This window comes from Drosophila guanche, unplaced genomic scaffold (genome assembly GCF_900245975.1).
Source record: "Drosophila guanche unplaced genomic scaffold, DGUA_6, whole genome shotgun sequence".
NCBI lineage: Eukaryota > Metazoa > Arthropoda > Insecta > Diptera > Drosophilidae > Drosophila > Drosophila guanche.
In genome coordinates this window covers 242285-264674 of record NW_022995773.1, presented here as the reverse complement: position 1 = coordinate 264674, position 22390 = coordinate 242285, and the positions used below count along the sequence as shown (strand labels likewise).

General features: G+C 42.9%; 1 protein-coding gene and 3 long non-coding RNA genes across 7 annotated transcripts in view; 3 read left to right on the top strand and 1 right to left on the bottom strand.

Annotated features, from left to right (window-relative positions):
• Positions 1-11924, top strand: part of LOC117591315 — a 21736-nt gene extending 9812 nt beyond the window's left edge. Inside the window, exons 3-4 of the mRNA XM_034284522.1 lie at positions 620-626; positions 11915-11924. Of these exons, the coding sequence (XP_034140413.1) occupies position 620 (1 nt within the window). The 3' untranslated portion in view covers positions 621-626; positions 11915-11924. The remainder of the gene's footprint in view (positions 1-619; positions 627-11914) is intronic.
• A 1572-nt stretch (positions 11925-13496) lies between these two features.
• LOC117591319 lies at positions 13497-14683 on the top strand. Its single transcript, XR_004574383.1, has 3 exons — positions 13497-13717; positions 13778-14295; positions 14376-14683. It is a non-coding gene; the product is annotated as an uncharacterized LOC117591319 (long non-coding RNA).
• LOC117591317 lies at positions 14335-14758 on the bottom strand. Its single transcript, XR_004574378.1, has 2 exons — positions 14684-14758; positions 14335-14623 (listed from the first exon to the last, which is right to left on the bottom strand). It is a non-coding gene; the product is annotated as an uncharacterized LOC117591317 (long non-coding RNA).
• Positions 14759-15456: 698 nt separating this feature from the next.
• On the top strand, positions 15457-20248 carry LOC117591318. 4 transcript variants are annotated; one of them, XR_004574382.1, is made up of 3 exons: positions 15457-15555; positions 19721-19841; positions 19922-20248. It is a non-coding gene; the product is annotated as an uncharacterized LOC117591318 (long non-coding RNA). The 4 variants fall into 4 exon arrangements; XR_004574381.1 differs by having other exon boundaries at positions 19716-19841; XR_004574379.1 differs by having other exon boundaries at positions 15458-15555; positions 19322-19841.
• The last annotated feature ends 2142 nt before the right edge of the window (positions 20249-22390 follow it).

Sequence of the window (22390 nt, the reverse complement as noted above, 5' to 3'; positions counted from 1 at the left end):
GGGGGGGTTGCGGCGCGGGAGGACGGACTGCTGGGCGGTCGATTTGGGCAATGAGGTCCGCTACGCACCGCTCGTAACCCTCATAGCATTCGCCATACATGTCCTGAACTTCCTGTTGGACATCAGGGGACTCGCACAATATTGCCACCGAACAGGTCTCAAACTCAGCAGTGCGGAGGTGACGGTCGACTGTGCCATTGGAAGTGTGGGGCGAGAATCGTCTAGTTTCGGGTTTTGAGGTGAAAGCACGTTATGCGTGATCGGCGAAGGAAACAGAACCGATTTTTTCGTCGCCGTGGCACTCGTGAAGGCCCTTGGAGTACCTGGGGTCGGCGTTGATGGCATGTGCGGATGAGGCTGGGATGGAAACCGCCCCAGAGGTAGAAAAACAAGAATTGTTTCTCTGTCAAGCATAAGAAAACTATCGGACGATATGCCTCAAGAAAAAGGATATTTTCTTATTGGCAGTGGTTTTAATGCACCAAAAGACGAAATCGGAATCCGCACTAGACTACGATATTTTTATATATCGGTATTGGATTTTATTTAGTCGTAGTGGGTGATGGACAAAACGATTTTCGCAAAAATATTAACTGCTCGGATGGATAAGAGACCCGTGAGCGATATTTTTATTTTTGCCACCATTAGGTTTTTTGCGTTTGTCACCTCTATTTTTCTGGCAATTAGAAAATTGGCGCGTTAAAAATGCAAAAAGGCTGCGAGGCAAGCTGTGCCTCTTGTCGGATGAATTTATCCCGGATTTGGGAGAAATTCTTTTGGCTGTGGGTCGCTTCAGGTGCGCCGGAATGCTTAGAATCTCGGTAATCACGAAATTTTCATAAGCAGCGGAGTGCTGGTACCGCGTATCTGACTAACGCGTAGGTGTATACATATCCCAAGTGTGGTATGTAGATGTGAAGTAATCGTTATTTCTGCGGTATTATTTATTACAAACTAGGTGACCCGGCGAACTTCGCACCGCCTAACAGTCAATGAATGTCGTGTTACTTTTTAGCTGAACTAATTTAGGCTCTGATGAACGTAAAACAATGATACAAAATAATATGTTTATATAGATAGAAACAAAAAAGTACCAACTTGATAGCGCGTGATTTCATCGTTGGTATTGGATGTTTGGATACCAAAAACCGCCATGTCGCTCCCTTTCGTGACATATTTGCAAATGTATTTAATTGACTTGACCGAATTGCAATACTCAACATTACAATGTGCTTTGAATGTTTTGGAAAGAAGTGGCGAATATGGAACAATCCAACTGTTGTCAACTACGATATCGTTTCCTTTCACTTTAGTTGTGACAGTTCTTCCATCGACGACGATACAATGGATAACCATCGTTGCCTGTAATGGTCTCTGCCGTCAATTTTCGTGGAAACCGTTTGGAACACTTTCCGCACTAGTGCCACACGGTCCATGAATCATATTCGTGACTACAACATCATGTAGGTCTGGATCGATTTCAGAAGCAGAAATCTCCGCATTTTTTGCGAATTTTTTGCCGGAAAACACGTGCGGTGATGTCGTGTCGATCACTTGATGTTTGTCCGGAACTAAACGATGCAAGCTGTAGTCGATGGTGCAATCATACAGAAACGCTGCTCGATTCAAACCATTTCTTCTTGCACTTCGAAGATTATTCATCTGTTCTTCTGTACGAAAAGTTCGACGATTGCTCTCTCTTTGCTCTTGTGTTTGAGAAGCACGAATTAAGGCCCTTCTTTGCTCCATATTAACGCGGCGCTGTTCTCGTGCAATTTCAGATAATTGACTCGCTATATTCCGTTGCATAATTGCATTACGGCTTCGCTGGGAAAGATTGGATCTTCTAGGACGCGGCATTGTTATTAAAATGATGAATACAAAATTAAACAAATAAATAAAACAAATATTAAATATGATTAAACAAATAAAAATGAACCACAAATGAACTTTTTAGACAAATTTCTGAACACACACATGATGTCTTCAGAAAAAAATAAAGTTTTGGCTTTAAGGCCGCAACAAGCAGGCCATAAGTTGTTTTTAATATGTATTCTGCTACTCGCGACGGAAACAAATCCAACAAATCAAAAACCATGGCAATCGGTCGAGCCGTTCTCGAGTTATAAGTGCTTTACAAAATACGACTTTCTTTTATATGTATAGATATTCAGTGACAATAAGAATGTAAGAATATACAATTCTATGGAAGTTAATAAAAAACGCCAATAAATAATTTCGGTGGAGTGTTTTATTGGGGGCGTGGTGTGTGCGTGCTGATCAGAAAAACATGCACATACATATGTACGTGTTGGATATTATGGCTGTGTAGCGGATAACTTGACACGGAAATTGTTAGCGAGATCGGACAATTGTACATAAGAATATATGTACATATGGATAAGTGGACACTCGGACTTGAAGAGTTCGGAACGCCAATCGCGGAAGGATTCGATTGGCGGCACAATATGAGCGTGCTTTTCTGCAGTTTTCTCTGGAATACACCGATGCTTTCTGGCTGTTAACAACATCCCGCTGCTAACTCGCTGCTGCTACTTTCAACTTGGAGTGAGAACTGATGTAGATGTCATATGTAGAAAAAATGTAGAAAATTTTAAATTTGAAAGCTTAAAATCTTGTCGAGTAGTGTTTTTTTCAAATATGTAAATTTGTCTGATGACTATTGGGTTTTTCTATGGCAGAACTTTTTTTTGAGGAATTTGTAAAATCTGGTATTTATTTAACCATTTTTTCAGAGGTAGCGGTTTGTTTTTTCACATCTTAGATCTTAGACACTAACCAAATAGTATAGTAGAATCTCAATTTGAGCCAAGCGAAACGTCACCGCTCAATGTGCGCCTCGAAGTCCCAGGCCTCTGCCAACGTCGCAGCTACAAGTATTAGTGCGTGTACAACACGCTGCTAGAAGTCCCAGCTACATGTGTATTAGTGCGTGTAGAGCACGCAGCTAGAAGTCCCAGCTACATTTGTATAAGTGCGTGTAGCCAATGATTTTTTAGCGCTCCAAACCGGGTTTGTCTTGATTCACACGGACATACAAGTAATGTATGTGTTGGTGAGCTGACTTTCTGAAGAGCGATGGAACGAAAATTCGTTTTGATGATTTGATTTTGTTTTCGGGGCTTGGCGTATGAACCTGACCTGCCGCAACATGTGCAAAATGAGGGGTGGGGATTGGTGGCCGGACCCTTGGGGGTTGGAGAAAATAAATATATCAATAAAAGTTGTTATTGTATTTGAATGCTGTAATTGTTTTAAATGCAGATTTTATACTGCTTTATTCAAAACAGTATGCATATTATGGAAACGCCGTCGCTTCTCGACTTCGTTGCTGCCGTATTATCAACATTGTTACCAAATCCACCTTTTACAGACAAATCTTTTCAGATAAATATAAAAACATAAAATGAATAATGTGGCGGGTTTTGCCGCCGAAAATTATGAAGTTTTGACGCAGAGGCTGGCTAGCTTCTTCCAGAATTATTTGGTTTCTGAAACAGTTGAGGGGCTTATCCGTGGTTTCCACTGTGTAAGACAGAGAGCCCGCTGTTCACCGTGGCAGCATCGGACTGAGGCTCTTCTTGTAGTTTATTTATGTTTTGTCGGGACAGGGCGTCGGCCACAAAGATTTCCTTACCCGGTTTATAGAACACCTTAGCGAACAATCCAACTGTTGTCAACTACGAAATCGTTTCCTTTCACTTTAGTTGTGACAGTTCTTCCATCGACGCCGATACAATGGATAACCATCGTTGCCTGTAATGGTCTCTGCCGTCAATTTTCGTGGAAACCGTTTGGAACACTTGCCGCACTAGTGCCACACGGTCCATGAATCATATTCAGGATTCATTTTTTTTTGAGGAATTTGTAAAATCTGGTATTTATTTAACCATTTTTTCAGAGGTAGCGGTTTGTTTTTTCACATCTTAGATCTTAGACACTAACCAAATAGTATAGTAGACTCTCAATTTGAGCCAAGCGAAACGTCACCGCTCAATGTGTGCCTCGAAGTCCCAGGCCTCTGCCAACTCTGTCGCAGCTACAAGTATTAGTGCGTGTAGAACACGCTGCTAGAAGTCCCAGCTACATGTGTATTAGTGCGTGTAGAGCACGCAGCTAGAAGTCCCAGCTACATTTGTATAAGTTCGTGTAGCCAATGATTTTTTAGCGCTCCAAACCGGGTTTGTCTTGATTCACACGGACATACAAGTAATGTATGTGTTGGTGAGCTGACTTTCTGAAGAGCGATGGAACGAAAATTCGTTTTGATGATTTGATTTTGTTTTCGGGGCTTGGCGTATGAACCTGACCTGCCGCAACATGTGCAAAATGAGGGGTGGGGATTGGTGGCCGGACCCTTGGGGGTTGGAGAAAATAAATATATCAATAAAAGTTGTTATTGTATTTGAATGCTGTAATTGTTTTAAATGCAGATTTTATACTGCTTTATTCAAAACAGTATGCATATTATGGAAACGCCGTCGCTTCTCGACTTCGTTGCTGCCGTATTATCAACATTGTTACCAAATCCACCTTTTACAGACAAATCTTTTCAGATAAATATAAAAACATAAAATGAATAATGTGGCGGGTTTTGCCGCCGAAAATTATGAAGTTTTGACGCAGAGGCTGGCTAGCTTCTTCCAGAATTATTTGGTTTCTGAAACACTTGAGGGGCTTATTCGTGGTTTCCACTGTGTAAGACAGAGAGCCCGCTTTTCACCGTGGCAGCATCGGACTTACCCGGTTTATAGAACACCTTAGCGTTATGTTCCTCTATAAAGGCTTTGCACCGTTTTATTTTGGCATTTGTGTTCCTATCGGACACAGCAAATGTTAAGGGCTGGTGATCGGTAAAGATTCTTACTTCCTTGGTACCGTAATAGTAATTTTGTAACTTCCCTATAGCCCATACAATTGCCAACAACTCCCTTTCGTTTGTGGCGTAGTGTAATTCGCAATCTTTTAGTGTTCGCGATTTCATTGTGATTGGCCTGCCGTTTTGGGACAGAACCGCCCCAATGCCACTTGCTGAGGCATCGGTAGTTAGATCGAAGGGTAGTTTGAAATCAGGGTACGTAAGGATGACGTCCTCTGACGCCAAAATGTTTCGCAGACGGTCGAATTCGTTGCGTTGCGTTTCACCGAACAGAATCTCAACTTTCTTGGACTGACTGCCATTTTCTCCTTTGAGTAATGCGGTTAAGGGTCTCGCTATTGTCGCGAAATCTCTGACGAAGCTCCTGTAATAGCTCGCCAGCCCGAGGAAGGACCTGGGACTGAACCAGGTTTTGGGTTCAGTGTATTCCTTTATTGCCCTTACTTTTTCTGGGTCGGTCTTGGCTCCTCCCTTGGTAACTATGAAGCCTAAGAACTCTACGATTTCTTTAAAGAACTTTTTCTTTTCTGGGGCCACTCTCATGTTTGCATCGCAGAGTCGTTGTAGCACTGTGCCGATGTGTTTAACGTGATCATTTTCGTTTTCGGAAAAAATTATTACATCATCTACATAGACATAACATATTTTCCCAATTTGTTCTCGTAGAACATCGTCGATTTCCCTGTATCCTGTATCCCTGTATCCATGTAGCCATGTATCCAGCTCACGGTGAAGGGGGTGTCGACCGAAGTTACGTTTTTCAGCTCCTTTACGGGCTTTACGATTAAAATTTTTAGTGTTCTGCCAGCCAACTGTCGCTCGACGAACGGCAATTGCCGAGTCACTTTCTTCGTCAATATCCGCAACCGCGGTCTCGGCTAAGTTTTCATATTCTTGTTCCCCTTGGTTAGGGGCCTGATGTATTATATTAGTTATCCGTTGGCGTCTTTGCCCAGATATACGATCTGACATGTTCGCTCTGTGTTTTCCCCCACTTGGTCTGTTGCCTAAACCTAGACATCGATGGGTCAACCTTCTCAGGCTGCACTTGGTTTTGTTGTGGGGCCTCTTTATCGTTTGGCTTTGGCCAAGGATCACCCTGTTGCTGCCTATTTTGATTACTTTTTCCCACAAAATGTGGGTTCTTTTCCTGACCTCTACCTTGCCTGGCCTGTATATTGCCGTCGCCTGAATGGTTTTTTTCCTCGATCGCCTTTGCATAAGTAGCGGAGCTAGAGCTAAGGCGGATGGCAAATCCTTGGGCTGTGCCGGGAGAATGAACAATTTTAGCTGCCTCTTGAGGCCCGCTATGAATGCGTGTAAAGCATCATTCCTGATTTCCTCGTTGAGAATGGTAGCTGCCTCCTCATTATGAGTTATGGCCAATTTGTTAGTGACGAGCGTGAGCTTTCACTTGACTTCGTCATAATATTCCATTTCCAAGTGTTGACGTAATACTCGTAGGGATGTTCTGTCCGCATATGTGCAATCAAGTCTAGCTATGATTGCATCAAAATTGAGCACCGTGTTGTGCGATGTGAGCAATGCTCGAGCTGTTCCACGGATTTTATTTTTTATGATGGCCACAGCCTCGTAGTGTGTCTGACTAACAGTGTAGTTTTTGAAAACTTCGTACGCATCTAGAGCAGATTGTCTCCCTGACACATATTCCTCATGATTCCCGTTGAAAGTTGGTACTGATTTTATGATATCTAGTTTCACTTCACATTTTATATTAGTGTCAATGGTCACTCTCTTATAAGTTTCCACCTGAGGGACACCTAAAGTTAGGGCGCTCACACTATTTCTAACTTTTTCGAGTTCCCTGACAAATTCTGCACTCAGTCGTCGTTCCTGTTCGACGAGGGCTGTGTTGATTGCGCCTTCTACTAACGCTTTTATCATGGCTGGATCGTTTTTAAATTGATTCTGTACTGTTCTGAACACATGAACATTCGTTCTTAATTTCTTACACGTTATTTCTTATGTGTTAACTTATATATTCTTGATCAGCATCAATAGCCGAGTCGATTGAGGCATGTCTGTCTGTCATTCTGGCTTTAACATTGATTAAATCTGATCCCACTTCGGTGATCTGATAGATATGGTTCTTTCCTACGGAATGGCATTTATATCTTTTATCTATTTATACCCGGTACTCGAAGAATAAATAGGGTATATTGTATTTGNTGTGCCGGGAGAATGAACAATTTTAGCTGCCTCTTGAGGTCCGCTATGAATGCGTGTAAAGCATCATTCCTGATTTCCTCGTTGAGAATGGTAGCTGCCTCCTCATTATGAGTTATGGCCAATTTGTTAGTGACGAGCGTTAGCTTTCACTTGACTTCGTCATAATATTCCATTTCCAAGTGTTGACGTAATACTCGTAGGGATGTTTTGTCCGCATATGTGCAATCGAGTCTAGCTATGATTGCATCAAAATTGAGCACCGTGTTGTGCGATGTGAGCAATGCTCGAGCTGTTCCACAGATTTTATTTTTTATGATGGCCACAGCCTCGTAGTGTGTCTGACTAACAGTGTAGTTTTTGAAAACTTCGTACGCATCTAGAGCAGATTGTCTCCCTGACACATATTCCTCATGATTCCCGTTGAAAGTTGGTACTGATTTTATGATATCTAGTTTCACTTCACATTTTATATTAGTGTCAATGGTCACTCTCTTATAAGTTTCCACCTGAGGGACACCTAAAGTTAGGGCGCTCACACTATTTCTAACTTTTTCGAGTTCCCTGACAAATTCTGCACTCAGTCGTCGTTCCTGTTCGACCAGGGCTGTGTTGATTGCGCCTTCTACTAACGCTTTTATCATGGCTGGATCGTTTTTAAATTGATTCTGTACTGTTCTGACTGGGGTCTGGTACAATAAGTCTAGGCTCTCGTCGCTTTCGTATTCGACTTTGTTTCTATAGTCCCAAATCATGAACGATCAACGATGGGGAAATAAAAATTCTCTCACAAGCTTAATTTTTTCGGAACAGTCACTTACATGTTATTTTTTCTTGGGGACGTGGATCCTAAATCTCGTTGGGCGCCAGTTGTCTTGATGTCGTGTTGGTCCGAGCTGCGGTATGCGTTGCGTTGGCTCCGGCGGCAGCGATCGGGTTCCCGTGGCCCGCTCTTGTAGCGGGGGACGGTGGTTGCCGTTGGCAACTAAGTCTTCTACCGAAGATTATGTTGAGAGGGTAACTGCCCTCTATTTCGTTGGCCCTTAAGGCTCAAAGGTATAATTATATTAATACACGTTTTACGACTCGTGTCGGAGTAGATATGAACGCTCCGTTCATTTATTCGTCCAATTCTAAACTAAAGCTTACTTCTAAACCTAAACCGCAACTTATCCGGCTACCCGGCCGCGCACAAAACAAAATCATGCGATCGCTGCCGCCCAATCAGATAGGAGAGCCACCCGCTGCAACGGCATCTACTGCATCGGCGCCCTCAGTATCAGACAGGATAAGTTAGGGCGGCCCACGATAATTCGTATTTCTTATGCGCAAAGTTAGGGTGACACATGAACATTCGTGCTTAATTTCTTACACGTTATTTCTTATGTGTTAACTTATATATTCTTGATCAGCATCAATAGCCGAGTCGATTGAGCCATGTCTGTCTGTCCGTCCGTCTTGTTGAGCGCCTGGATCTCAGAGACCATAAAAGCTAGAGCCACCAAATGTTGCATCCAGACTTATGTATGCTCACACTGTTACAAATGTATTTCAAAAATGAGCCACGCCCCCTTCCGCCCCCGCAAAAGGGCGAAAACCTCCCAAATCTACAGTTTTGAAGATAAAATAAAACTAAAAAAGCCATTCCGTAGGGAATGGCCATATCTTTCAGATCACCGAATATGAATCCGATTGGATCATTATTATAGCTACAATGGCAATTAATTTCCAGTGGCCAAACCCACCCTGTCCCGCAGTTTTTGGTACTCTTTTTACATTCTTTCATTCACACTCTGCTTCTGCTTCACTCGGCCCCTACCTCTGCCCTCCCCCTGGCGTTGACTCTTCCGACTTTTAACCAAGACTCGGTTTTGAACGCTAATTGGCGCCACTTTCGAAAAATTTGCTGTGAAACCTATCGGTCATTATTGCACAGAATGTGCAGACCATTGGACCATCAAAGTTGCGTACAAGAAATTTTCATAGATGGCGGCAGAAGGAATACCCTCTTTGGCCACTTGGCTAAGGGGCGTCATGATACCCAATATTTCCACCTGTTTGTGTTCGTATGTGGTCTTCTCCACCTGACTATTAACGACCTGCATAGACGACGTCACTGAAACGTTCTGCTCGGGTGCGTCGAACTGTTCATAACTGTTCTGCTCAAAATGTGGGCCCATCTCTGTCTCCATAACCGCTGTCTCCACTACCTGAGCCACAGCCTGGCCACCACGGAAATCAATGTCCGCAAAAACAGCTGACATTGGATGGCCATCTGCAAGACGTGGCGGCACCGGCGCGTGGTGGTTCTTCTCGCTATCCAGGTACAACGCCACGTTGTTCAACGGCATAAAGTTGTTGTTGACCAGCGAACAGAGCATAAATGGGTGTATCCCTCTCGCGGTACGACCGTTAAGTATTACTTCGAGAGAGGGAGATGGCATGAAAGCCATCACTAGATCCTATCTAGGATTTGAATTTCGATCCCGCTGTCTTTCAGCGCGACGCAAGGAATGGATGATCTCTGCAGCGTAGGTGCTCGCGGCATCCCAATTGTTTTGCGAGCTAAGCAGGATATCCATTAAGTCATTGACTATAAATGGCCTCCCAATGTCTAGGCTTAGCTCTTCCCGGTCAGCAGAGAATCTTGGACAGACAAAAAATACATGTTCAGCGTCTTCTATGGTCCGTGCACAGTGCGTACAAAACGGATCCGACTCGCATTTAAATTTATGTAGGTAGAATTTAAAGCACCTATGTCCTGTTAAAAGCTGCGTTAGGTAAAAGTTAGTCTCCCCAAAAGTTCTACACACCCAGGGCCCTATGTCCGGGACTATATATGCCGTTGGGTGTGTTACGCCATCGCTCCTGCCATCTATGTTGAGTCTCCGCCTCGCGGATTGCCTGGTCTTCGATGGTGGTTCCAGCGGCGAGAAGGTCGATTGGCGCCATGCCGGCCAATACTAGGGCCGCATCTTCGGAGACGGTGCGGTAAGCGCTAATGACTCTCAGTGCACATCTTCGGTAGGCCGCTTTGCAGGTGCGGCTGTACGTTGGGAGCTCCATAGCTGGTGCCCATATTTGAGCAGCGTACATAATGATGGCTCTGACGACAGAGCAGATGAGCAGTCTTGGACCGCCGATGTTGGCCATTATGCCGGATAGCACGCTTGCTGCCCTGCCGGCTTTGTCTGGACGTTGACATGCAATGACTGCACCATCAAGTGGCCCATGCGACACCAAGTCAAAGCCTGTTACGCGCGGAACCCAGCAGAACGCAGCCCTCCTCCCGCCAAACCGACCGAGGGGCGCTGCCGCATGACGCGCGGCGCGATTAACCGAACCGGTCGCGAGCATGCAGGAAAGATAGATGTTAGGCTAATATTCGAGGAAAATTAGAGCTAAACATAACTAGACTAGAGCTACTATAGCTAAGCAAGCAAAAATTACCAAAATCAGAAACAAGACAAAACTAAAATGAAACTAACTACGGGAGAGGGGAGTTAGTTGAGGATATAATGTGCTAGAGGGAATTAAAATCCGAGCATAAAACCCTAATGGGTTCGTGTGAGGCATAATTCGATCTACATAGTGGAAGGAACAAAGGAATATAGTTTCTAGTGGGTCTAATGGGAATGGTAAAGTTTATGCGGATCAGCAAGTCAGGGCTGTCTACATCCCCCTTGATCAAGTTGTGCATAAAAATTACACCAAGAATTTTTCTACGACTAACTAAGGATGGAAGGTTTATTAGAAGGAGTCTACTACGGTAGGATGGCAGTCTCACAGTTGCATCCAAGTTGAGGCCCCGTAGGGCAAATAATAAACATTTTTTCTGTACTGATTCAATACGGTCCTGATGTATGTTGTACTGGGGGCACCATACACATGAGTCGTATTCTAAAATCGGACGAACAAGCGAGATATAGAGAGTCTTCGTTATATAGGGGTCCTCAAATTCCTTTGACCACCTCTTTATAAACCCAAGCACACCCATGGCTTTATTTACCATGGTAGAAATGTGTTCAGAAAACTTTAACTTGGGGTCTAGTTTAACACCTAGATCATCAACCAATGTAATTATCTCAAGAGAACTACCGCAGAGGGTGTAAGGAGCCAGGAAGGGGCTGGAGCGATAAAAAGTCATTACATTGCACTTCGAGGCATTAAGTTGTAACATATTTGCACAGCACCATGACTGAAAGTTATTGACTCCGGTTTCTTCCAGGTGCTGCTTGTAGCCAAGCCTGTGGGTTAGATGGACTCCCAGGTACTTGATAGCCGGGGACAACAACCACTCTGGCTATCTCTACCTTTTTCCTGGTGCTAAACAGGATCGATTCGGTTTTGTGCGCTGCTAGGCTGAGGACGTTTTCCTGGAGCCAGCACATCACTCGTCTGACGGTCTCGTTCGTGTTCTCCTCTACTTCAGTTAGGTTTTTATGTACCGCTACTACCGCGATGTCGTCTGCGAAGCCAACAATGCTGCAGCCGGCTGGTGTGTCCAGTCGTAGGATGCCATCGTACATGACGTTCCACAGAAGCGGGCCGAGAACAGACCCCTGTGGAACGCCTCCTATAACTTGTCGTCGTTTTTGTCCCGTCGAGGTGTCGAATAGCAACACTCTGTTTTTGAAATAGCTAGCTACTATGGCCACCAGGTAATCAGATACACCAATTCTGGAGAGGGCGGCAATGATGCTTGGCCACCTCGCAGAGTTAAAGGAATTTTTTTATATCTAGTGTAGTTACCAGGCAGTACTTCTTGGTGCCACCGTGCCATCTCTTCCCAGCTATGGCTTCGCGGGCTTTACCCACCACTGCTCTGATCGCGTCGGTGGTGCTTCTCCTCTCCCAAAGCCGAATTGGAGTTCAGATAGTCCCTGTAGGTTGTCAATTTCCGCTTCTAGCCTATTTTTGATGATTCGCTGGAACAGCTTCTCCGTTACGCTGATCATGCACAGAGGCCTGTATCCAGCCGAGTCTTCGGGGTCCTTCCCAGTCTTTGGTAGAAGCACGGGCCTCTGGCGCTTCCAGCCCGTGGGGAAGACTTGCTCATGCAGGCATTGGTTAAAAGTCTTCGCTATCGCTTCCGGGTATGTTGTGGCTATCGCCCGGACTGCTATGGCGGGTATACCGTCGGGCCCTGGCGCTTTGCCGATCTTCATGCTCTTAGCCGCTTTTAAAAGCTCTTCCGCACCGATCTGTGAAGGTGTGGAGGTCTCCCGGTGTCTGGGCACGTAGGCTAGTTCCTGTTGCGTGGGGAAAAGTGTATCCACGATTCTGGACAATAATTCCGGGCAGGTGGGCATTACCTTGCGCGCCAGTTTGCCCATCACCATCTTGTAGGCTAGGCCAAAAGCTGCAGGTCTGCCTCCTTGCAGAGGTCCTTCCAGCAGTTTGCTTTGCTTCGTTTGATCTCCTTGGTGAGATGTGCCCGTTGTTGGTGGTAGATGGAGTGCGCTTCTGCCGCTTCCTGTGCTGCTTGGGGGTCTTGTGGTCTCCGCCTTGCTCTTTTCATGGTCCTCTGGTAGCCGCGTCTTGCTGCGTGGCTCCCTCTCCGCAGATCCGCTATTTCCTGCGACCACCAGTGCACTGGCTTTCGCTTGCTTCCCCCATTTACCATGGCGGCTTCGCAGGCAGTCTCCATTGCTGTACCTAGCGATTTTGCCTGCTGCTCTGCATTCCCGTGTACACTTTCGCTGCTTTGACGGAACATGAGGAGCAGGAACTGGGTGTCCATGTCCTCCGTTTTCCAAGCTGTGCGCCTTATGGTTGCGGTCCGTCTGGTGGGTCCGTCGTCGATACAGCACGTTATGGCCCGGTGGTCACTATGCGTATATACACTTGCGACCTTGTAGGTGGCTCTCCGTGACAGTTGGGGGCTGGCGAATGTAACGTCGATTACCGATCCACGGTCACCCTTAACGTATGTTTGTGTACTTCCTTTATTCAGGAGCACCACACTCAGGGTCGCGAACACATCAAGTAGGACGCTTCCGCGTGCGTTTGTCCTTGTGCTTCCCCACTCGGTCGCCCATGCGTTGAAATCGCCAGCAATGATCACTGGGGAACGACTACGTGCATCTTCCGCTAGGTCTGCCGATGCCTCTGCCGACTTTTAACCCACCCCGTCCCGCAGCTTTTATTTGTTTTTTTTTTTTTTGTGTGCGGACGGTGCCTCTGCCTTCTGCAGTGTGATGGTCTAGGGAAGGGCGGCGAGCTAACGGAGCGTGTTGGTGTGAGAAGTGTTGTAGATGTAGATGACAGATGAAGAAAAGATTTAAAATTTGACAAAACATCGTTAAGGTGCAGATGTTGTACTGAGTTCCGGGTATAAAAGTTGTGACGCGTAAGAAGCGTCTCACACGTCCCTTCTCGTTTTTTTCATACGCCTTAGTAGATGTAACGGAAGTATCTTATGTTGAGCGTAAAGGAGACAGATAAGTTAGTTTTTTAACGTTGTGCTTGTTTAATACAATATAAAGAACCGAAGAACATGTCATACATTGTACATATGTATATAAATATGCGATGTATCACATTCAACAAAACTTTATCTCTATGAGCACGCATGGAAGAGTTCCCTAACCTTGAGAACGCTTTCTCATTCATATTGCAAATAACTGAGTATGCGCAACATAAATGTTACTTTAGAAATTACGATATTCATTTTCCACATCATTGCAGAACAAGCAGAAAATGCGAATGAAGAAGCATAGAATGACGATGTTGGTCAAGCATAAGCAACAAGAGTACAGAGAGATAGTTTGAAGATATATGTACATCTTAACTCCAAGCAAAACGTATATTTTATTACGGCGAATCTTTTTCTAATCAAAATGAATGTGTAAGCTAAATACCGCTAGGAACCCATAGTAATCTGCTTTGACCAGCCAACGAATTAAAAAAACTCAGCATACTCCAAACATCAACTCTAGATCATATGGGAAACATTTTTTCAATTGAGATCTAGATTCTAGAAGTACTCACCTTTTTAAATTCATCGAAATGGACAAATAAAAATACGATAGTTAACATCGGAAAAGACTATTATAACTGAAACAACTTGAATTTAATTCAGAATAGGCTCTTCACACTGAGCCCCTCCAAGGGGAACTTTGGATTTTTTTGAAAGATGTGAAGCGACTTGACGAATGTCCAAGGATTCGAAGAGATTGGATTTCCACAGTGTCTAGGTGCAATTGGTAAGAAAGCAATAGAACAATTCATTATACATCTATAGATATGCACATAAATATGTAAATTGGTTTTCCCTTTATTGTAGATGGATGTCAAATCGAAAAAAAACCACCAGGAGCTGAGGCAGTCTACCATCACAATTATAAAGGCTGGTACTCCACCGTATTGTTTGCAAATTTTCGACTTTCACTCGAACATCTCCCCATCCAATCGCGAGCCCAGCCTCCTTCATGGCTCCACGCAGATCTTCAATATTCTCCTGCCAGAGATCTATCAGCAGGCTCTCCATCTCCGATGACTATTTCCCCCTGCCACCTGTTGTTCTCTTCTTTTCTGCAATATTGATAAATTTAATGTTATTTTGAAACAACAAAAAATGTAATATATGCTTACAACCGCTATTTGCCGATCCTTGTTCCATTTTTTATACCCGGTACTCGAAGAATAAATAGGGTATATTGTAATTGTGTGAATAACGGTTGTATGTAACGCACAGAAGGAAACGTTTCCGACTAGTATCAATAGCCGAGTCGATAGAGCCATGCCTGTCTGTCCGTCTGTCCGTCCGTCCGTCCGTCCGTCTTGTTTGTCGGTTAGTTCTCAAAAACTATAAGAGATAGAGCCACCAAATGTTGGCTCCGGACTGCTGTATGCTCACACTGAAACCAGTGTATTTCAAAAATTAGCCCCGCCCCCTTCCGCCTCCGCAAAAGGGCAAAAACCTCCCAAACCTACAGTACATATCTATCAGATCACCAAATTGTTATCCGATCGGATCATTATTATAGCAACAATGGAGAAATTAATATCCAGTGGCTAAACCCACCCTGTCCCGCAGCTTTTGTTGTTCTTTTTACATTCTCTCATTCACACTCGGCTTCTGCCTCACTCGGCCCCTGCCTCTGCCCTCCCCCTGCCTGTATAAAAGTTGTGACGTTGTGCGTCTCACACGTCACTTCTCGTTTTATATTTTTTTTTTTTGAAAGCTCCAGCTACACTCTGCTCTACTTCACAAGTGTTTTGTTGTTGGTTTTCCTCTTCTTCTGTCAGTCATTGTTACAATTTCCCAATGAATATAATTTTTTCGTTGTGAATGCCAAATATTTATGGTTGTATTTGAAAATAGCCGAATAAATATCGCGTGCAAATTAGGAACTGTAATAACTGGAACATTTTCGGACCATCCCAGAAATGGATGGTTGATGGTGCCCAGTGTGAAAAGGCTATTAAAGTGTTGTGTTATATGTTCCGATTTATAAGAACATGTAAGAGACCAAGTATTACATTTGAAAAGAACATGTAAGAGGATCTAGAGTTGGTCCTAGTCTTCAGAGGTTGAACCCATTCACCCATTAAGACACTGGTGTAAAGCTAAAACTTGAGCTCCTATATCATACGATGCCAAGTTTCCGTTGCTTTTGACAAAGCGCTCGTAATACGTGCGTAGCTTTGTATGCTATATATGTATGTCCATCACCTGCATTCTCACGAGCAGGAGGTATGCAGTCAGACAGTCCGATCATGTATCCGCTGCATTAAATGGAAGCCTGGACTGCTTCCGTGCTCTCCGTCCTTTTTATACCCAGTACTCGAAGGGTAAATAGGGTATATTGTATTTGTGCACAAAGGTGGATGTATGTAACACACAGAAGGAAGCGTCTCCAACCCCATAAAGTATATATATTCTTGATCAGCATCAATAGCCGAGTCTATATAGCCATGTAGGTCTGTCTGAGCCACCAAATGTCGCATTTAGATGGCTGTATGCTCACACTGCTGCAAGTGTATTTCGTCACGCCCCCTCCGCCCCGCAAAGGCGAAAATCTGCTGTATCCACAATTTTAAAGATAAAAGAAAACTAAAATGCCATTCTGTAGGAAAGAACCATATCTATCAGATCACCGAAGTGAATCAATGTTAAAGCCAGAATGAAGAAATTAATTTGCAGTGGCTACTCACACCCCATCCAGCAGTTTTTTTTTGTTGTTTCACATTCTCTCATTTCACACTCTGCTTCGTGCAGTGTGTGGCTCTAGGGGACATGGTGAAATTACTAATAGGTGACGTTGTCGCCACGGTGCTCCTCATTCGAGGAATACCAGCTTGTCAGTCGTTTGCCAAACGTTGACGAAAGAGGTTGTGTAGCGCACGATTTTTTTCATTGTCTTCTTCTTTTTCTTCATTGTTTACGAATGAAGACGTAGCGGAAGACAATGAAATATGCATGCAACTACTATTTTATTTTGGACGTTTTATTTGTATTTTTAGAAATAAACATGTCTGCAGCATATTGTTTGCTATGCCTATGTTATTATTTGTTTTGAACTATTTCGTTTTATTTTTTATTGAACATCTTTTCTTTGCTGTCAGCAGAAACAATAAAAACGAAGAGTGCANAGTAAATAGGTTATATTGTATTTGTGTGAATAACGGTTGTATGTAACGCACAGAAGGAAACGTTTCCGACCCCATAAAGTATATATATTCTTGATCAGCATCAATAGCCGAGTCTATATAGCCATGTAGGTCTGTCTGAGCCACCAAATGTCGCATTTAGATGGCTGTATGCTCACACTGCTGCAAGTGTATTTCGTCACGCCCCCTCCGCCCGCAAAGGCGAAAATCTGCTGTATCCACAATTTTAAAGATAAAAGAAAACTAAAATGCCATTCCGTAGGAAAGAACCATATCTATCAGATCACCGAAGTGAATCAATGTTAAAGCCAGAATGAAGAAATTAATTTGCAGTGGCTACTCACACCCCATCCAGCAGTTTTTTGTTGTTGTTTCACATTCTCTCATTTCACACTCTGCTTCGTGCAGTGTGTGGCTCTAGGGGACATGGTGAAATTACTAATAGGTGACGTTGTCGCCACGGTGCTCCTCATTCGAGGAATACCAGCTTGTCAGTCGTTTGCCAAACGTTGACGAAAGAGGTTGTGTAGCGCACGATTTTTTTCATTGTCTTCTTCTTTTTCTTCATTGTTTACGAATGAAGACGTAGCGGAAGACAATGAAATATGCATGCAACTACTATTTTATTTTGGACGTTTTATTTGTATTTTTAGAAATAAACATGTCTGCAGCATATTGTTTGCTATGCCTATGTTATTATTTGTTTTGAACTATTTCGTTTTATTTTTTATTGAACATCTTTTCTTTGCTGTCAGCAGAAACAATAAAAACGAAGAATGCAAAACGTAAAACGCTTGCTATCTCTCTCTAGCGCTTGCCTCTCTGAGAGTTGAGAGAGCGTGGTGAATAAGCTGGTGATCCTCCACTCAGCTGATGACGTTACCTATTAGTAATTCTACCATGCAAGGGGAGAGGGGCGAGCTAGACAAATATGAAATGTAAAATTTAGCTTACTACTGAGTACCAGGTGTAAAAGTTTTTTTTATCAACGACATTGAAAATTCGATGCGATTTGTTTTGTTTGCGTGTCGGTTTACTTTGAAGTAGTTTCAGACCAGACCACTGCTCCATGGGTAAACAGCCCGTTTTTTTGGCATTAATCAAAAAAATACAGCTAAAGCTCTACAAATTGGCATGAATGTTAGTTAGACTAAAGTTGAATATCGAAAAAAATGTAGTCAAATGGACCCCGCCTACCTCCCGCCCCCATAAAAAATGGAACCCATTTACGTCGTATTTATTATAAAAAAAAGGTATTTAAACGATTAATTATAATAAAAGATCCATTAAAACATTTTAGAACATTAAAAAATATATTTGATTGACTGATTGAATGATTGTTTGGTTAAAAGTAATTTTATTGGAATCGCTCCAACGTACAATTGCATTTCGCTTAGTACTTGTTTAACTAAGCAATATATTAAATCATTTTCATTTGAATTGTAATAGTTTCATCTTTAGTTAGTCAGTTTTTGTCAATGCTCTTTAAACTACAAAATTAATTTATTCATTGTGGCTATAATAATGATCCAAAATTCGGATCCCAATTTGGTGATCTGATAGATATGGCCGTTCCCTATGGAATGGCGTTTTTAGTTTTCTTTTATCTTCAAAATTGTAGGTTTGGGAGGTTTTCGCTATTTTTCGGGGGCGGGGCTAATTTTTGAAATACACTGGTTTCAGTGTGAGCATACAGCTGTCTGGACTTGGTCCTTTTTTGGTAACTCTAGTTCTTATAGTCTCTGAGAACTAGCCGACAAACAAGACGGACAGACAGACATGGCTCTATCGACTCGGCTATTGATTTTGATCAAGAATATATATACGAAAACCTCCTAAACCTACAGTTTGAAGATAAAAGAAAACACCAAATTGGGATCCGATTGGATCATTATTATAGCCACAATGAATAAATTAATTTGCAGTGGCTAAACCCACCCTGTCCCGCAGCTTTTGTTGTTCTTTTTACATTCTCTCATTCACACTCTGCTTCTGCTTCACTCGGCCCCTGCCTCTGCCCTCCCCCTGCCGATGCCTCTGCCGACTTTTAACCCACCCCGTCCCGCAGCTTTTATTTGTTTTTTTTTTTTTTGTGTGCGGACGGTGCCTCTGCCTTCTGCAGTGTGAGGGTCTAGGGAAGGGCGGCGAGCTACCGGAGCGTGTTGGTGTGAGAAGTGTTGTAGATGTAGATGACAGATGAAGAAAAGATTTAAAATTTGACAAAACATCGTTAAGGTGCAGATGTTGTACTGAGTTCCGGGTATAAAAGTTGTGACGCGTAAGAAGCGTCTCACACGTCCCTTCTCGTTTTTTTCATACGCCTTAGTAGATGTAACGGAAGTATCTTATGTTGAGCGTAAAGGAGACAGATAAGTTAGTTTTTTAACGTTGTGCTTGTTTAATACAATATAAAGAACCGAAGAACATGTCATACATTGTACATATGTATATAAATATGCGATGTATCACATTCAACAAAACTTTATCTCTATGAGCACGCATGGAAGAGTTCCATAACCTTGAGAACGCTTTCTCATTCATATTGCAAATAACTGAGTATGCGCAACATAAATGTTACTTTAGAAATTACGATATTCATTTTCCACATCATTGCAGAACAAGCAGAAAATGCGAATGAAGAAGCATAGAATGACGATGTTGGTCAAGCATAAGCAACAAGAGTACAGAGAGATAGTTTGAAGATATATGTACATCTTAACTCCAAGCAAAATGTATATTTTATTACGGCGAATCTTTTTCTAATCAAAATGAATGTGTAAGCTAAATACCGCTAGGAACCCATAGTAATCTGCTTTGACCAGCCAACGAATTAAAAAAACTCAGCATACTCCAAACATCAACTCTAGATCATATGGGAAACATTTTTCCAATTGAGATCTAGATTCTAGAAGTACTCACCTTTTTAAATTCATCGAAATGGACAAATAAAAATGCGATAGTTAACATCGGAAAAGACTATTATAACTGAAACAACTTGAATTTAATTCAGAATAGGCTCTTCACACTGAGTCCCTCCAAGGGGAACTTTGGATTTTTTTGAAAGATGTGAAACGACTTGACGAATGTGTCCAAGGATTCGAACAGATTGGATTTCCACAGTGTCTAGGTGCAATTGGTAAGAAAGCAATAGAACAATTCATTATACATCTATAGATATGCACACACATATGTAAATTGGGTTTCCCTTTATTGTAGATGGATGTCAAATCGAAAAAAAACCACCAGGAGCTGAGGCAGTCTACCATCACAATTATAAAGGCTGGTACTCCACCGTATTGTTTGCAAATTTTCGACTTTCACTCGAACATCTCCCCATCCAATCGCGAGCCCAGCCTCCTTCATGGCTCCACGCAGATCTTCAATATTCTCCTGCCAGAGATCTATCAGCAGGCTCTCCATCTCCGATGACTATTTCCCCCTGCCACCTGTTGTTCTCTTCTTTTCTGCAATATTGATAAATTTAATGTTATTTTGAAACAACAAAAAATGTAATATATGCTTACAACCGCCACCAAATGTTGGCTCCGGACTGCTGTATGCTCACACTGAAACCAGTGTATTTCAAAAATTAGCCCCGCCCCCTTCCGCCTCCGCAAAAGGGCAAAAACCTCCGAAACCTACAGTACATATCTATCAGATCACCAAATTTTTATCCGATCGGATCATTATTATAGCAACAATGGAGAAATTAATATCCAGTGGCTAAACCCACCCTGTCCCGCAGCTTTTGTTGTTCTTTTTACATTCTCTCATTCACACTCTGCTTCTGCCTCACTCGGCCCCTGCCTCTGCCCTCCCCCTGCCTGTATAAAAGTTGTGACGTTGTGCGTCTCACACGTCTCTTCTCGTTTTATATTTTTTTTTTTTGTTGAAAGCTCCAGCTACACTCTGCTCTACTCCACAAGTGTTTTGTTGTTGGTTTTCCTCTTCTTCTGTCAGTCATTGTTACAATTTCCCAATGAATATAATTTTTTCGTTGTGAATGCCAAATATTTATGGTTGTATTTGAAAATAGCCGAATAAATATCGCGTGCAAATTAGGAACTGTAATAACTGGAACATTTTCGGACCATCCCAGAAATGGATGGTTGATGGTGCCCAGTGTGAAAAGGCTATTAAAGTGTTGTGTTATATGTTCCGATTTATAAGAACATGTAAGAGACCAAGTATTACATTTGAAAAGAACATGTAAGAGGATCTAGAGTTGGTCCTAGTCTTCAGAGGTTGAACCCATTCACCCATTAAGACACTGGTGTAAAGCTAAAACTTGAGCTCCTATATCATACGATGCCAAGTTTCCGTTGCTTTTGACAAAGCGCTCGTAATACGTGCGTAGCTTTGTATGCTATATATGTATGTCCATCACCTGCATTCTCACGAGCAGGAGGTATGCAGTCAGACAGTCCGATCATGTATCCGCTGCATTAAATGGAAGCCTGGACTGCTTCCGTGCTCTCCGTCCTTTTTATACCCAGTACTCGAAGGGTAAATAGGGTATATTGTATTTGTGCACAAAGTTAATGTATGTAACACACAGAAGGAATCGTTTCCGACCCCATAAAGTGTATATATTCTTGATCACCATCAATAGCCGAGTCGATTGAGCCCTGTCTGTCTGTCCGTCTGTCCGTCCGTCCGTCCGTCCGTCTTGTTTGTCGGTTAGTTCTCAAAAACTATAAGAGATAGAGCCACCAAATGTTGGCTCCGGACTGCTGTATGCTCACACTGAAACCAGTGTATTTCAAAAATTAGCCCCGCCCCCTTCCGCCTCCGCAAAAGGGCAAAAACCTCCCAAACCTACAGTACATATCTATCAGATCACCAAATTGTTATCCGATCGGATCATTATTATAGCAACAATGGAGAAATTAATATCCAGTGGCTAAACCCACCCTGTCCCGCAGCTTTTGTTGTTCTTTTTACATTCTCTCATTCACACTCGGCTTCTGCCTCACTCGGCCCCTGCCTCTGCCCTCCCCCTGCCTGTATAAAAGTTGTGACGTTGTGCGTCTCACACGTCACTTCTCGTTTTATATTTTTTTTTTTTGAAAGCTCCAGCTACACTCTGCTCTACTCCACAAGTGTTTTGTTGTTGGTTTTCCTCTTCTTCTGTCAGTCATTGTTACAATTTCCCAATGAATATAATTTTTTCGTTGTGAATGCCAAATATTTATGGTTGTATTTGAAAATAGCCGAATAAATATCGCGTGCAAATTAGGAACTGTAATAACTGGAACATTTTCGGACCATCCCAGAAATGGATGGTTGATGGTGCCCAGTGTGAAAAGGCTATTAAAGTGTTGTGTTATATGTTCCGATTTATAAGAACATGTAAGAGACCAAGTATTACATTTGAAAAGAACATGTAAGAGGATCTAGAGTTGGTCCTAGTCTTCAGAGGTTGAACCCATTCACCCATTAAGACACTGGTGTAAAGCTAAAACTTGAGCTCCTATATCATACGATGCCAAGTTTCCGTTGCTTTTGACAAAGCGCTCGTAATACGTGCGTAGCTTTGTATGCTATATATGTATGTCCATCACCTGCATTCTCACGAGCAGGAGGTATGCAGTCAGACAGTCCGATCATGTATCCGCTGCATTAAATGGAAGCCTGGACTGCTTCCGTGCTCTCCGTCCTTTTTATACCCAGTACTCGAAGGGT